The following is a 17,382-nucleotide window of genomic DNA, read 5'->3' on the forward strand; positions in this document are numbered from 1 at the left end:
CTGCCGGAAAAAGAGGGCGATAACCAGCGGGACAAAGGGGAGGTTACCTACTTCCGGGAGGTTATCGGCCGTAGTTTCGTCTGCTCCGCATGGGCGGATAGTTTGCACAGGACAGGAATGTCAGACCCCTGCCGGAGTCTGCACTAGTTGGGTCACGGTTAAGTATGTGTAATTAAAGGTCTCTTTCAGTTTAAGTCGCCATTTCCTAACAACCTTTAGCCGTTTTGTCATACATGCACGATAACATACCAAACAGCACGTAGCAAAGTTATTTCACAATTCTTGGGAAATGCACATACAATATAACATATAAAGGATATCAATTCAAACACAATGAACCACAATAACAAAACACACAGTGCGTGCGTGTATGCGCGTGGATGTGTGTGTAAAGGTGGGGTTGGAGCTCTGTGTGTGTGCGCGCGCGTGTATGTGTGTGTGTGTGTGTGTGTGGGGAGGGTTGGGGGGGGGGGGGGGGGCTGTATATGGATTTCTGGTAAAAGAAAAATTTCGAAATGTCCTTTCTGGATATCAGTCAGAAGCAATATCACACCATGTTTACAATGTTTTCACACTTGCCATACGAGGTGTCATAAAGCAAAATCACAACCAGAAATATTATACATATAACGTCAGTCAAATTATGGGTCTTCTTCACAACAGATTTGAGATGCCCCTTTATCGAGCAAATCGAAACATTGATCCATGACTAGTACTGACCCATAATATTTCATACATTATACCAAAAGCATTAAAGACAATAGCAAATCCATAGAAAAAAAGAATTAAATGTGTGTGTGTGTGTGTGTGTGTGTGTGTGCGCGCGTGCGCGCGCTTGTGAGTGTGTGCGTCTGTCTGTGCGTGTGTGTGTAGGTGTGTGTTCGTATGTGTTTGCAGATGTACATGTGCATGGGAGTTATTACGCTAACTGATGTGCTTTCTGAAAGACTATTTCCAAATGATTCCCTTTTGAGCATACACTTGTATGCTCTCTGGTTCTCTCAAGATTGGATTACTGCAACTCTCTTTTGGCCGGCCTTCCCAAATATCTGTTAGACAGACTCCAACGAATTCAGAATAACGCTGCCAGACTCATTTGCAGAGCTTCTAAATTTGACCATGTTTCTCCTCTCCTTCAGTCTCTCCACTGGTTGCCTGTTTCTGATCGAATAGACTATAAGCTATCCACTCTGACTTTTTCTGCAGTCAACGGATCTGGCCCCAAGTATCTTTCTGAACTCCTCCATATCTATAGCCCATCTCGCCAGCTCCGTTCTTCCTCTGATACTCGACTTCTCAGGATACCTCACGTCAGAAGTAAGACCTATGGACACAGATCGTTTTCTTTTCAATCACCAAAGACATGGAACAAGCTCCCTGATAACCTCCGTCATTCTGATTCCCTCGCATCTTTTAAATCTAGTCTCAAAACTCACCTTTTTCCTCAGCAGTAAGTTCAATTGTGGCAGGTCCACTTCCTTTGCGTTCGCTGTGCTTGACTGTGTGTATACATATGTATGTGTACATAACTACATGCATGTATATGAATGTGTATTGTGTGTGCGTGTGTTTATGTAAGTTTGTGCCTGCCGATGTGTGCGTATGTGTTAGGGTAGCTGTTAGATACACATGTATGTTAAAATGTATGTATGCAGTGAGTGTGTGTGTGTGTGTGTGTGTGTGTGTGTGTGTGTAGTCACATTTTGGTGTGTGTAACATAGATGTAATGTTTTATGTTAACAAAGCGTTTTTGTAAAGCACCTAGAGCAGATTTCTGGATAGTGTGCTATATAAGTATCCATTATTATTATTATTATTGCCCTCTCTTCTTCCAAATGTACAGTTTCACAAAAAAATGGCACACAGCACCTCCATCCCTCTGGACCAAAGTGAAAGAAGCCATTTCAAACACAAACCACCATACACTTCCTTCAGCTTTCAATGCCCTTTTGTCTCTCTCTCTCTCTCCACATACAGGCACACACCAATGACAGGGGAAAATTAATAAATAAAAATTCGTGCAATCCATGATACCCGAAATTGTTCGCACACATATGACCTCAGGTTGTTTTTTTGTTGTTGTTTTTTTAGCTTGTTTTCTTTTTTCTCCCTTTTATCTATTCCATTTATCCATTTTCCTCTCTGTCCTTCCCAGCCTGTCAGAGAAACCTTCAGTACAACCTTGTAATAAAATAAATAAATATTTAAAATGATATAAGAATAACTGTAAAAAACAAGGAAAAAAACAAAAACAAAACATGAGCGCATGCGTGTGGTGTGTGTATGTGTACAGCACCGACAACATATGCCCCCAGTATAAATATCCAATGCACAGTTTGTTTGTTTTTTGTTTCATTTACAATGTTGGTCTGCTTGATATTTAACTGCAGTGAAAAATCAGTAAAAATTTTCATTTCCAGAGTTCAAAATTGCTATTGTAATTGTTTTGCATGAGTGAAAGAAACCTACAAAAGGCCTTTTGGTTTGATGGCTTTTTCAGAAATCAATGTCAAAGCTGAATGTGTTAATGTCCAAATCTAAATCCCCCCCCCTCCCCCACACTCAGACACACAAAAAACCTTTAAAAAAAAAAAAAATCAACAAACTTGCATCAATGGAAAACTTTGTTGTACACATTCATTTCAGAACACCTGCAGCAGAAGAGGCCAAAGGTATAGTCAGTACCTGGAGTTCTTGGGGTCATCTTCACCTTGGTGGACGCCTCACTGGCTGAATCATCAAAGTCAAAGGCACTGGGTTCAGGTGCCCTGCAATAGAAAATGCCATGCATTTTTATTTGTAAACATATCAATCTTATCATTATATATATACACATGTATATGCGGACACAGAGAAAAACAAACAACAACAAAAAATAGAGAGAAAGAGGAGAGACAAAATGGAAGTGGCAGAAGAAAAGCAGACAGCAAGAAATACAAAGACTGAAAGTGTAGGTTAGTTTACTCTACCACTGTTCCAGTCTGGCCATGTTATCCAGTATCATGTACATATGCCATACACTATCAAATCTGAGGGGAACATTAAAAAGAAAAAGAGAGAAAGAGCAGAGACAGAATGAGAGATAATGACAAAGAAGAGTGCCAGTACAATACTGACAGCAAAGCACTGGAGTAGGTATTTAACTTCTTCAGCTTGTCCTCCCTATTTACCATAATGTTTTTGGTTGAAGAGAGTTCTTTCTCTGTTTCTGGACCTTGCGATTGGAATGAACTTCCTTTTTCGCTTCGTCAAGTCTCCACACTCAGCTCTTTCAAGTCTGGCCTTAAAACCCACCTCTTCCCAAAATAGCCTCCCTTGCCTGCCCTTCCTTGTCTTTAGTTTCTGCAGTATTAGAGTTATGCATGCGTGTGAATGACTGGTGTGAAAGCGCTTTGATTTGTCTCTGCACAAGATCCAGCGCTATATAAATACCATTATTATTATTAACTAAAAAATAAAAAAAATAAAAATCTGGCATGCAAACTACTGCAAGAAAGTATACATAATCCATACTTTTCAGAACAGAAAATGTACAGACAATCAATTTTTGATAGCTTGAATGTCACTGCCTACTCCCCCACTTTGTCTTACAGTGCTGCCCTGGTTTACAAATTCTTCAAGTTGTGGGTAGGTCTGTTGGACTGGCGAAGGGTTTGGAATATTCAGTGTCATCAACTCTGTTTTCTTCTGGCTGATCTTCAGGCCTATTTACTATGCAAAGTTGCTGAGGCAGGTTGCCTTTTCTTGCACATTATGAAGTGTGTGGGAGACCAGTGCCAGGTTGTCTGCAAAATCCAGATCTTCCAGTGTTGAGATGAGAGTCCACCTGATACTTCTTGGTTGATTTTCGATTGATCTTTACACAGCCCAGTCTATGATCATGTTGAAGAGTTGTACTGATATTATACATCCTTGCCTTAATCTAAAAAATACAAAGAAACTCTGTTAATTAATTCCTACTTTGTATGTGATAGGCGTTAAAAGCTCTTGAAGAAAAAGACAATTTGCTGTAAAATCCAATAAGCTCAGAATATATGACATTTGCTTTCTCTGTGCCTACAGGCTTCCTTGAAATCTACAAAGTTGATACACGGGTCTCGGAATCTACAAAGTTGATACCCAGATGTCTCTGCTACTCTGTTGTTTCACAGCTCAATGATGTTACACAGGGTAAATAATCATCTGGTCACCACCTGTTCTTTTCCAGAAACCTGCGCGTTCGTTCCTTAGCTGCTTGTGTACTGCATCTGAGATTTGTTGCATGATGATCTTTGCAAGGATTTTTGTTGGAATTGACAAAAGTGTGATCCAATGCCAGTTGTTGCAGTTACTCAGGGTGCCCTTCTTCGAAATCTTGACAATGACATCCTTTGTCCAGTCATCTCATATCTTCTTCTCTTCCCATATCATTGACATATGGCTGTAAAGTGTAATGAGTGGCTGAAGCATTCTATCCACAATCTCTGGGCCTGCTTTGAATAGTTTTCCACTGAGGTCGTCATCATGTGGGGCTTTTCTGTTCTTGAGAGATCTGAAAGCGGATATTCTTCTCTATCGGGCGGTTCACTATTAACACCAAGATCAGTCTCTACTTTTCACGTCAGCTTCAGCTGGTGGCGGTCTGTTAAAATTCTGCTGAAGTGCTCCATCCACTGAGCTTCCTCTAACATTAGCAGCCATTCTCACTTGCCTTTGATGGGTGCGTCAGTGGTTTCATGGTATTTGTCACAGACTATCTTGGTTATTTTGTATGCGTTCCCTTGTTCTCCTGTCTTCTGTGTGGCTTGCAAGGTTGTCTATGTACGCCTGTTTGTTTCCTCTTGCCACCCTCCTCACTGTTTGGTCATCTTCCTTGTACTGCAGTTTGTACCCCTCTTGCAGTCTCTCCAGCTTGGCCTTGATCATCTGCTTCTTTGTAGTTCTCCTATTTTCAATAGTTTGTCAGGTGTCTGTTGCAATCCACTCTTTTCTTTTCTTTCTTTTTTCTTTCATCTGGTTCCTAAGCTGGTTTCACTGGTTTGGAAGTATGCTGCTCTGACTTGTTTCCATTTGGTATTGATTTCATCTGGGTGTGGTTGTGAGTGGTTTTCAATGTCTGTTAGTGCCTAGAACTCGTACTTTAGCTGCAGAATGAAAGCACCCTATATTCTGAGGATCTGAAGTTTTTCCACATCAAACTGTAGGTGTCCTGTTTTCCTGTGCCCCGTTTTTTCTGAATTTCAGTTTCAGTGCTGCTGTAAACAGGTGGTGATCACTGCTGACATCGGCTCCCCTCTTCATTCCAGAAATGACCATCTCCAGGTGCCACTTACCATCAGGAAGTTGATCTTGTTTCTACCACTGAAGGAATACAAGGTCAGCTTGTGTATGTTACTGTGTGAAGAGGGCCCCTCAAATAGTGTGTGTGTGTGTGTGTGTGTGTAGACCATGTGCCAATGTTTACTGTCAAAAGAAAACATGACTGTTGTCATTATGAACATGGGAAACACAACATAGTCATAACTATACTTAAAATATGTGAATTTGAGCTTTTTTTCAATGTGAGGGGTGTATCCCTTTTCATTTATTGTTTCTTTAATCATTATGAATCACATTAACCCCTAGGCTGCCTATATAACGAGGTAACTCGTCATGGCAAGCATGTACGCTTCGCTGCCACAATGACAAGATAACTCGTCATCGAAATATTCTGACTTTTCCCTGCTTTGCGTTCAGTTCGCTGACAAAAATGCTGGTAGTTTTAGCTTGGGGAATCTTTCTGGATTCTATTCATAGCTAGAAACCCCATCTACGTCATGAGCAGTCCTTTATTTGAACGTTTTGGTTGGGTACGGTCTAAGTGTTTGCCTGGCTCCTCTCCTCGCTCGCTCAACAAAATGTCGGACTGACGCTGTGCTCAAGACGATCATAGTGAACTAAATCAATCAAGATTGCTTTCTTTAGCTGATGCTCAGAAAGAACTGAAGCATAAATTCGAAGAAGACAGTGATGAACATTTATAGGACAATTTGATAGAAAATAAAGGGAGCAATCAAGAGAGTGGCCAAGATACGACTATCAGTGAGTGATGCTAGCTGTGCAAACCTTAGCGGACGACAGAAAGTGACTGAATTATTAGCAGGACAGTGTGAGCGATTTTCTTGGCACTCAGCCAACGCGGTCTGATGAGAACTGGATAAAGTGACCATGTGAGAGGGGTGAAGAGGAGGGGGGGTGGGGGTGGGGGGATGGAGACTGAGGGGGCGTGGCCTCTCATCCACATTATCACTTGGAGAAGTCACAATGCATTGTGTATCTCTCTTTTTTTAATTTTATTTTATTGTGGTTGTTCTAGTATGATTTTGTGTGTGCAGATATCCATTTGTCCAGAAAATATATTTTAGTGCAAATTACCTGACTAATGTTTGTAATGAGCAAGTTGAAAATGTGACAAAAAACAAAACACTGATTTCAAAACAACAGCATGGCACTAAAAATATATAAAATGAGAAAACATCATGTGTTTTGTATTCTTTATTCATTTACCTTTCAGAAAATGTATACTTTTACTGGTCTTTCTCCAATAACAAAGAGCACAGAATTTTTGGAAAATTTATACCCATTTTTTTGTGAAAAAATCCTGGCAAATAGATTTCACGTAAATTTTCCTGGCAGCGAAAGGGTTAAAGACTTTGATTTTTTTTATTTCATTTCCCCCCAAACCACACTGTTTCCTTTCATTTTCACACCACCTTTAATCATTCTCACTCCTTAATTTCAGCTGACAGAACAGATGACAGCTGGTGACAACCATCACAACAGGTTCTGTCGGTGTTTGATTTCTTTTTGTCTCTGCCTGAATCATGGAATATTTCCAATGTTTTTCTTTAAAAAAAAATTTTTTTTAAAAAGAAAAGGAAAGAAAAGTAAAGACAGGGTCCACACTGGTTTACAATTTAAAAATTCCATGACTTTTCCTAAACTTTTCCATGACATTTTCATAAATTTCCAGGACTCCAAATTCACTATTTTCATGACAAAATGTATATTCTTCTATTATCAAAATGGCGTATTGGGAAGATAAAACTTAAAAACATTACTGTGCTTTGAATGTCCATAGCACAGCAGTCAGACAATAACAGTGATATATATCTCATGTCTTGTCAGGTCAGGGGCATAGCCCTTACTACTGGTACCATGAATCCAGTACTACCTGCCGCATGTGAAGTCTCCCAATGACGGACCAAGCGGAGGAGGAAACCTTTCCCAACGGCTGTGAAGGCGGAAGAGGATGACCAAAGGGCAGGGGGAGCTCTTATCCTTGGCTGGAAGTCCTCCTAGGAGATGGAGCTCCGAAGAAAAAACCTGCACATGCTGAGGCTGTCCTACACGCGGCAGTATCTGCACCTGTGGGACTGAGCGTCGGTAGGTGAGAGAGTGGGGAAGGGACTGCACACTCCTCACTAAAAAAAAGTCACCTGTGCTGGTCAGGCAACCGGGCTAATGTTGGAACAACGAGCTAGCCCTTCAATACCCAGCTTTCCCCAAGTCCTGCAGCGATGGAGAAGTGGTAACGGGGACAGGCAGAGGATGCTGCTGGAAGTTCCTAGTCACGCGGCTGTGGGGTGATGGTCGTCTTCTGTAGACTGGGGCAGATGCGGTGCCCGTATCCTCCCACAGTGTCACAGCAGCCCTTTTTAGGGACAGCACTGCTCTCCCAACATGTGGAAGAGGATATAAAAGGATCACTAAACAAAGCCTGCCTCGCCTAGTACCTACTAGGAAACCGCACCTACTTGGACATCCAACACTAGCGGCAGAAAACAACAGAAGAAAAGAACCAGGAGTCATGCCCTGACTCTGGGTGCCTGGAATGTTTGCACCCTTTTAGATAAAGACGACAGACCAGAAAGGCGCAAAGTGCTCATTGCTAGAATGCTCAATTGCTACCAGGTGGACATAGCAGCCCTGAGCGAAACCAGGTTTGCCGGTGAAACCCAGCTGGAGGAAGTTGGAGGGGGCTACACCTTCTACTGCATTGGGAAACCAGATGGCACCCCAAGAACCTCAGGTGTGGACTTTGCCATACGAACCAAACTTGCACGACAGCTTGACAGCCTTCCATATGGGATAAACGATAGGCTGATGACCCCGTGTCTGAAGCTGTCCAAGGATCACTTCTCCATAGTCATCAGCTGCTATGCCCCGATGATGACTAACCCTGATGACATCAAAGAATCTTTCTACGAGGTCAGCCGCACTATTTCAGCGGTAGACAGAAAGGACAGGCTGATCATCCTTGGGAATTTCAATGCCTGTGTCGGCGTGGACTTCTCCTCATGGCCAAAAGTCCTAGGACAGCATGGCACTGGCAAGTGCAACTCCAACGGACTGCTTTTGCTCTCGCTCTGCACGCAGCATGGACTGACACCCAACACCCTCTTCCAACAAGTGGACAAGTACAAGAACACATGGATGCAACCCCGCTCCAAGCAATGGCACATATAGCCTATTTCTTTTTTCGGAAAAACCAATACCCGTAGGCATTGTTGGTTAATTTGTGGCAACCGTGTTTTTCTGAAGGTTTAAGGTATGCAGAATTGATTTCTATAATTTGCCAAGCGCCATCTTGCTCCAGTCTCCCATGGTAACGGCTCAAACAATACGGCCGCCACGCCAAACGAACATGTACATTTTTTTTCCAAAAAATCAACAACTGAGTCAACCAAAGTTAAACAATACTGCTTTAAACCTCCCAAAATAGTTATTTATACCAATTAAACTTTTTTGGTAACACTGAAATGTCTTCTTGGTACTAACTGTTGATAAATATGTTATCCACAAATCACCAACAAACACTGGATTGATATCGTTTGAGACATCAAAATGTCCATCAGGATGGACCCACTTCAATCAAAGTCACATCGATGTTTCACCTGAGATGATGACAGTTGGTTACATGCCAATCGTACAAGTGCCAGCCCATCAACTTGATACGCTTCACACAGTTGTGTTGAGATGCAAGCACATCGCCAGACAACTTGGCTAACACCATGTTGAATTTAACAGTCGATGAAGCCCTCTTCTGGAGACTGATGGAATTCAAGTGGGCTAAACCAGAGTACCAGGGCTTTTTGGTTGTGAGATTAGGAGGTCTTCATACCGCTATGAACTTTCTTCAGATTATTGGAAAGCATGCACAGGGATCAGGTCTCCTGGAAGCTTGGATTGAAAGTAACATCTTTGGTCCAGGAACAGCAGAACAGGTGATGTCTGGAAAGTCCTATGCCCGGGGGATGAGAGGACACAAGTTGACACTTCAAGCACTTTGACGATTGCTTGTTCCCAAGCTCTTGATGTTCATCAAAGACACAGACCAATATCTAGAAAGACAGATACAGGATGAACTGTCCGCTGATGGCACAGATGGACTGATGAAGTTGTTTGCTTCTCCAAACTTCAGCAAGGCTATGGATGCATTTGTGTCGAACAATGACAATCCCAACTTCAAGTTCTGGTGGACATACATGCAGATGGTCCAGATTCTCCTACGTTTCACCAGAGCACACAGAAAAGGCCTTTGGCAACTACATCTGCATGCTTTTGGCGAAATGTTGCCTTATTTCATGTGGTATAACCACCACAACTACGCCAAATGGGGATTCATCTACTTATATGAGATGAATCAGTTGCCGGAGAACGTCAAGGGCAACTTTGTGGTCAAGAGGTCACCTCGACAGTTCAACCAAGTTGACCCTGACCAAAGTCAGGAATGGCTCAACAGCACAGGGAAGAAGGGTGGTGGAATAGTAGGCATCACCAAAACAACCACAGCGCTGAACAGGCGGGCTCTCTCCTACAACCTCAGATATCACATCAGCAGTGAAACGAAATGTACCTTAGGACTGAGGCAAGATGACAACTTCACACAAAATCACAAGATGACAACTTCACACACAATGAATGCAACCCGGCAAGACAAAGGCTTGATCTGAGGGATGAAAATAAGCTGCTGAACACTTTGCAAATCTTTAAGCTCTTCACAGTCGAGGCATCCACAGACTTGCAGAACATTGCAACAAAAAACGTTATCCCCAGCAACATCACTGAACATTTGTTGACGGTCAAGGAAAGGGGTCAAGGCCAGCTGATCAAATTCGTTGAAGAAAGGCTTGTTCTCAGCAACGATCGACAAGTGCAGTTCAGAGACACTTTGCACAGGAACAAATGCCTGACATTCGCAGCCCTGTTCGAAGTGGAACAAAAGCAATCCAAGATGAGTGCACAAAAAGTCATCCAGGCCAACAGAAAGTTTCTACAACGACTTGTCACGGCATACAGAGCTGGAAGAGACGTCAATCTGCAAGACATACTACAGCATGAGCTTCTTCCTGCCCCAGCTGCTATAGCAGAAATGACTGGCAATCTCTGTTCTGGTCAGAAATCCCTTTTGGCAGATGCTGTGATTGGTGACACCTTGCCCCCCAAACCTTCAACCTGCTGACCTTGGAGAAGAACCCACACTCATCATTGATGGCCAAGCACTTGTGATTGCAATTGTAAAGCCACCAAATGCCAAGACCTTCGGTGACCTAGCTGACACATTGGTTCAATATGTTCTTCAGAGTGGCACTGTCTTCACTCGAATTGATGTTGTGTTTGACAGGTACTACGAAATGTCCATCAAGAGTGGCACAAGACAGAAACGAGGCAAGCATGCAGTGCCCGTGAGGAGAGAGATCCAAAGCAGAGAAGTCCCTCTACCACCAAAGTGGGAAAATTTCATTGCCCTTGCAGAGAACAAAGCTGACCTGGCCAATTTCTTGTCTCGCCAACTGATCCTTCAGGCACATCCGTATCTCGTGCAGCAAGATCATTGTAGTTTCTGGTGGCTTCAGTGATGAAGAGAAGGTCAAGTCCTCAGCTCCTGATGTAAACACTGAAGAGTTAGAAGCCAAACACGAGGAGGCCGACACTCAGCTTATTCTTCACTGTGTGAAGAGCTAAGCTTCAAGCATTGTTGTTGCTGCACGAGATACGGATGTGCTGGTCTTTCTCCTCGCCCACTTCAACAAAATGCCATGCTCAAAAGTGTGGATGAAAGCGGGAACGTCAAAGAACAGAAAGTACATTCCAGTCCCACACCATTGTAGATCAACTTCCCTCTGACAACAGTTTCCTCAGTGCCTTACCGGCATTTCATTCACTTACTGGAAGTGATACGACATCGTTCCTGGCTGGCCATACCAAGAAATCTTTCTTGAAAGTCTTCAAAGAGCTTCATGACCTTGCAACACTTGGAAGAGGTGAACTGTCTCACCAAGCGTGTGCTGATGCAGAGGCCTTCATCTGTGAAGTGTACAACATGGACACTGCTTCTGTAGACGATGCAAGGTTAGTTCTGTTTGCTCGAGCCCAGCCCTTGGAAACCTTGCCACCAACACACGACGCCATGTCGTTCCATATCATGCGAGCACATTACCAGGCACTTGTCTGGAACCAAGCTGACAAACAACGTCCAGTGCTGCCCAAACCAGAGACCATGGGATGGACCATCAACAATGGCGCATTTGCACCTATTCTGAGGTCTCTTCCAGCATTGCCTGAATCCTGCGTTTATCTCATTTGCTGCAGCAAAACACAGTGTCAAAGGAGAAACTGCCAGTATAGAAAGCATAAACTGCAATGTACTGGTGCATGCAAGTGCAGCACTGGTGACTCTGCAGAAACAGCAATACTTGAAAGCATGAACTGAAAGAGCATACAGTCTCTTGTTATCAGCCGGTATTGTTCCTCTTTCATTTACATACACTAAAGCTAAACTACACAAACTGAACCAGAAAATCGTGAATAGTTAGGCCTCTGTTCCATCAATTTAACATTGCGGGCTGCGTTTGCTTTATCAAGAGATTCTATTGGATTGAGCAAACTGGCACAGGAGAAGGTATTGTTGTGCAAGAAAATTGACAGATTAAAAAGCCTAGCAGCAATTTCAGACAAAATAGTACGAATTTGGCACCTTCTTTATATTTACCACCTTCTTTGTGTTCGATTCCTTTGCTGTTGTTTGGTCAATCAAAGGCTTACGTATGTAATTATCATTCAGATAACTCAAACTTGACTGTTTTTGCATTTCCCATGTACAAAGAATTTCAAATCAAAACTCAAAGGCATAGATGTTAATTTTCATTATTTCATTTCTTTGCGCAGGGAGGGGTCGGGGGTACATTTTGATAGAAAGATGATCCAGTCCTTACAATTATGAAGAGAAATACAAGTTTGAAATGCTTATATGTTGTGTTTCTTTTTTTGTGTGTGTTTTTTGTTGTTGTTGGGTTTTTTTTGTTTTTGTTTTTGTTCAGAATGATCTTAAATAAACACTAAAGTTTGTATCCACTAACGCCTAAAGGAGTTTTCTGTTCTGCGAGGCGGCCATTTTGAATAATTAATTATATCTTGGAAAAGAAGCGAGATTTCATGTGGCAAATTTGATAAATGAATTTAGCACACCCAAATCCTTTAGGAAATGATATGCAGCATAAATTAACCGAAAATGCTTACCACTTTTAAACCAATTCGAAATCTCATATTTTAAAACGGTCTAATACTGGACTATGCGACTGTCCAGCAGAGGGACAGAGGTGATGTTTTCATTACACGCTGCATGAGAGGAGCAGTCTGTTGGTCGGACCATCGCCTGGTACACAGCAAGACGAACATCAGACTTGCACGAAAGCTCAAACCAGCCAGGCAGAAACCCCCTAGGAAACTGAACATCCACCGCCTCCCTATCACCAAGGACATGCTGCAGCAGCAAATCTAAGCAGCTCTCCTAGAAATTCCTGCATCGACTGATGTAGAAGAGGTATGGAGCACCTTTAGAGATGCTGTGTACACCGCAGCAGCTGACACACTCAGCTTTGTAGAGGAGCCACAAAGACTGGTTTGATGAGAACAACTCTGGAATCTCCAAGCTCCTGAACACACTGCATATACGGCATCAGGATCAAATTTCCGATAAAGACTGCCAGAAGAAGGAGAACCAGTTCTTGCAAACCAACCAACTTATACAGAAGAGGCTGCATGAGATGAAGAACACCTGGTGGGAGAGAAAGTCCAAAGAGCTTCAGTCCGCTGCTGATGCTCATGACATGAAGACCTTCCATGATGGTCTCTGAGCTGTGTATGGGCTGAGAGTCACCATCCTCCTGACAGACAAGAAAGACATGCTTGCCCGCTGGGCAGAGCACTTCAACACTCTCCTCAACAGGGACTTGTCTGTATCTGACAAGGCAATTGCAGCCCTCCCACAGCTACCAGTCTAGACTCGCTAGCTGCCCCTCCCACCAAGGCCGAGACCCGGAAGGCCCTGAAGCTGACAACGTCAGGAAAAGCACCAGGAGCGGAGCGGATGGCATCCAGGCTGACATTTATGAGTATGGAAGCGAGGTGCTGACAGACAAGCTGACTGCCCTGTTCCAGTATATTTGGGAGAGAGGGGAGGTCCCCCAGTATTTCAAGGATGCTTCAATTGTCCACATTTACAAACGGAAGGGAGACAAAACATCCTGCGATAACCACCGTGGAATCGCTCTCCTCTGCATCACCGGCAAGATCTTCAACATCATACTGAACAGACTGGTTGACCATGTCTCCAACACAGTCATCCCTGAAGCACAGTCTGGCTTCCATTCAGGCAGGGGAACATGTGACATGGTGTTTGCCGTACGCCAGATGCAAGAGAAGTGCCGTGAGCAGAGCAAGGAGCACATCATCTTTGTAGACCTGACTAAGGCCTTCGACACGGTGAACCACCATGGTCTGTGGAAGGTCCATCTAAAGTTTGGCTGCCCAGAGAGCCTAATCCAGCTGACTGCGTCATTCCATGATGGCATGCAGGCGAGAGTACAGGAAAATACTGACATGTTGGATCCGTTCCCTGTGGTAAATGGAGTGAAGCAGGGCTGCATCCTGGCACCGACACTGTTCTCCATTCTCTTCTCTGCCATGTTGATTGACGCCTTCAATGACTGTGACCGGGGGATCTATATTCATGTTCGCACAGATGGCAAACTTTTCAACTTGTGGCGACTCCATGCCAGGTCCAGGGTGTTTGAGTCACTGTTGAGAGTTCCTCTTTGCTGATGACTGCGCGCTTGCTGCACACACCCATGAGGACATCTAGTTTGTTATGGACAAGTTCTCAACCTCCTGCAGGCGCTTTGGACTCACCATCAGCATCAGCAAGACTGAGTTCATGTACCAACCAGCTAGCTCACAGAACGCCAGTGCCTCCCCCCCACCTGCAATCAAGATCGATGACACAGATCAAGTCAATCGACAAGTTTTGCTACCTGGGCAGCACCCTATGCAGCAACGGAGCCCTTGATGCAGAAGTGATGCTGTGCATCGCCAAGGCCAGCTCCGCCTTTCGCAGACTCAACAACAGGCTGTGGAACAACAAAGGCATCAGGTTCAGCACCAAAATCAAAACCCACAGAGCTGTTGTGCTGACCACTTTGTTGTACTGCTGTGAAACATGGACAATATATCGCTGTGAGCAGTTTCACCAGAGATGCCTACGAAAGATCCTCGGCATAAAGTGGCAAGACAGGGTCTCCAGCCTCCAGGTCCTAGAGAGGAGCGGCCTGCCCAGCATCAAAAGCCTGCTGATCCAGTGCTATCTACGCTTGACAGGACACGTCCGCATGACAGACAGCAGGATCCCGAAGATGCTTTTGTATGGCCAGCTGAAGGCAGGCCACCGTGAACTTGGAAGACCCTGCAAGCGCTTCAAGGACACCTTGAAGACAAACCTCAAAGCCTGTGACATAGACATCGCTTCCTGGGAAAATGATGCCCTTGACCGCTCTCGCTGGAGGATGTTGTGCTCTAGTGGCATAAAGACGTTTGAAAAACAAGAGAACGCTGGCCATTAAGGAGAAGCGTGAGCAAAGGAAGCAGGGCTCAACTTCTGGAGACGTTTTCCCTTGCAACACCTGTGGGAAGTGCTGCGCATCCAGAATCGGCCTCTTCTCCCATATGAGGACACACACCGACAGATAAGCCTGCCTGCCTACTCATCCGTTGGTCCGACGGGAGACTCCATCATGTTTTAACACCACCAATACACACCTTGTCTCAGCTGGCTCAAGGTATCTTGGTAACACCACCAGTGCACCACACTGTCCAAAAGGTATCTTGGTCTAACACCACTAATGTACACATAGCCCTCATAGTCTCTTGGTTCAACACCACCAATGCACTCACTGACCTCAACTGGCTTGAGGTATCTTAGTTTATGGTTTGATACTGCCAAAGCACACACTGTCCTGAACTGGCTCAAGGTATTCTTCATTCTTGGTTTGACACCACAAATGCACACAAGGTGTCTTGGTCTGACACCACGTATGCAAACACAGTCCTCAAAGTTACTCGGTTTAACACCACCAATGCACATACAGTCCTCAGAGTCCCTTGGTTTAATGTCAGTGCACACGTTGTCCTAACAATATCATGGATGAAACTTATGTTTCCAAAAGTGTCAGTATCTTAGGAAATTATTTTTTATTATTCTTGCAAATTTTCTTAGAATTTGCAATGTGCCTCAGTTGGTTTTCAATCTCCTCATCAGTGGTTTTCAGTTGTTCCTCATTTTGTTTTGCAGACCTCCCGAGAGCATTTGACTTGGATACAAGAGTCAGTAAACTTTTCATATTTTTCTTGTCTTCAGCTTGCTCGGAGTATTGATCTGCACTTCCGATACAAACATTTGATTTTGTCTTCCACCTGTTTTCTCTTTCTTTCTTTTTTTTTTTCCAAATGATCCAGTTAATCCATGGCAGACATCCTCTTTCTTTTCTTATTCAGCTTCCTCATTTTCCTTCTTCTGGTCATCTAGGTGCTGGTAGTATTTCTGACAGCATGTAGCAGCAGTTACTTCAATGTTCTGAATACCACCAACATATGTACACATATACACAGGTTTTGCTTTGTGTAACTTGCTGACTGACATCGGCATCTTTCTTGCTGGATTTTCCTGAACACACTGCAGGCATGGCCGATGAAACTGACATTGATGCTGTGTTTCATTTGATTTGGCGATGGCTTCCCTTCGGCTGATGAAATTTTTTGGAGTTTCTTATTCAGCATCAGAACACACGAAGCAGATGAGACATGTTCTGATGTTAAATGAGAAGCTCCAAAAAATTCTGTCAGCCAAAGGGAAGCCATCAACAAATCTTTTCCTGACAGAGCAATTTTATGTTGGTGGTTTTTTTCCTTTTTGCATGACTTTTCAGCGCAGCATCACCCATGTTAGAAATAAATATCAAAAGACTTTCGACATGCTGTACAGTATGCCATTATAGGATCCAAGTGAGTTGCCAGCCAACTTGCTAAGTCATTGTTACTTAGCCACAATTCATTAAACTTACACTTCTTGATCTGCACTGCATTTTGTTCTTGATTCCAAATGATGCTCAAGGCTGAGGGCCCTCGGTTATGTGAGAGAGCCAATGAAAGGGTTTGAATCAGTGCTCTCAACCAATCAGAACCATTTGACATTACTCATCCCCAAGCCTTGTTTTCATTTCAAAGAAGCCTGTGACTCACTGAGCTCAGTGCTGTGACTGGCTACATGTTCCTTTGAAGTTTGCAGACACACGTACGCACACAAACAAAAAACAAGCTTTTGTAAGGCTTTATTTGGAATTCCATTACTTTTCCATGACTTTTGACCAGAATTCCCGAATTCCATGACTTTTCAGGCCTGGAAAATCATGTTTTCAAATTCCATGATTTTCCATGACCTGTACGGACCCTGAAAAGAGAAAAATACAAGAAGAAATAGAAATAAAACAATAACAGAAGAAGTGCTGACCATCATCACAACAAATATCACTTTTGCACCTTTTTTCTTCCTCTTTATCATCATCACCCTCTTCACCATCTGTCATGTCATTCAAGGGCTGCTCTGGAGCGTCAGACTCTGGCAGTCGACGACCTGGGCACACCCACTTCAAAGGCAACACCTGAAAATGTCCATGGAGTTAACATGAGATATTCCAACCAAGGTGTCACAATAAGCTGCAGAAGAAAATCTGAAAGGAGAAAAACCAACAAGAGCAAATGTTGCCTACCATTAACTGTTGCTGAGCTAAGCATGAGAGCTGTGGCATGACTGTGCAGTTCAGTGCCAGAGAATTTTGTAAAAAAAAAAAAATTTTTTTCAATTAAAAAAAGTGCTCTCCCTCTGCCAGGGAATTCTGAGGATTCGGGGGTAATAAATCACAAAAAATTCTAGCACGAAAGCTATGAGTGATATATGTTTTTGTGAAGGAAAATGAGCGTAGATTCTGCTTCTGGGCTTTTAATTTTTATTTTATTACCCAGTTAGGTTGA

General features: G+C 43.4%; 2 protein-coding genes across 2 annotated transcripts in view; one reads left to right on the forward strand and one right to left on the reverse strand.

Moving 5' to 3' along the window:
• LOC143288460 (uncharacterized) overlaps positions 1-17,382 on the reverse strand; it is a 76,336-nt gene that overhangs the window by 33,793 nt on the left and 25,161 nt on the right. Inside the window, exons 3-4 of the mRNA XM_076596979.1 lie at positions 16,891-17,012; positions 2,686-2,768 (exon numbers count right to left, since the gene is read on the reverse strand). Coding sequence (XP_076453094.1) covers positions 2,686-2,768; positions 16,891-17,012 — 205 coding nt within the window. The remainder of the gene's footprint in view (positions 1-2,685; positions 2,769-16,890; positions 17,013-17,382) is intronic.
• On the forward strand, positions 2,815-8,506 carry LOC143288462 (uncharacterized). Its single transcript, XM_076596980.1, has 2 exons — positions 2,815-5,355; positions 7,147-8,506. Exon 2 carries the CDS (start codon positions 7,915-7,917, stop codon positions 8,485-8,487), a length of 573 nt encoding a protein of 190 aa, XP_076453095.1. The 5' UTR covers positions 2,815-5,355; positions 7,147-7,914; the 3' UTR covers positions 8,488-8,506.

The sequence above is a fragment of the Babylonia areolata genome, chromosome 12 (assembly GCF_041734735.1).
Source record: "Babylonia areolata isolate BAREFJ2019XMU chromosome 12, ASM4173473v1, whole genome shotgun sequence".
Classification (NCBI taxonomy): domain Eukaryota; kingdom Metazoa; phylum Mollusca; class Gastropoda; order Neogastropoda; family Buccinidae; genus Babylonia; species Babylonia areolata.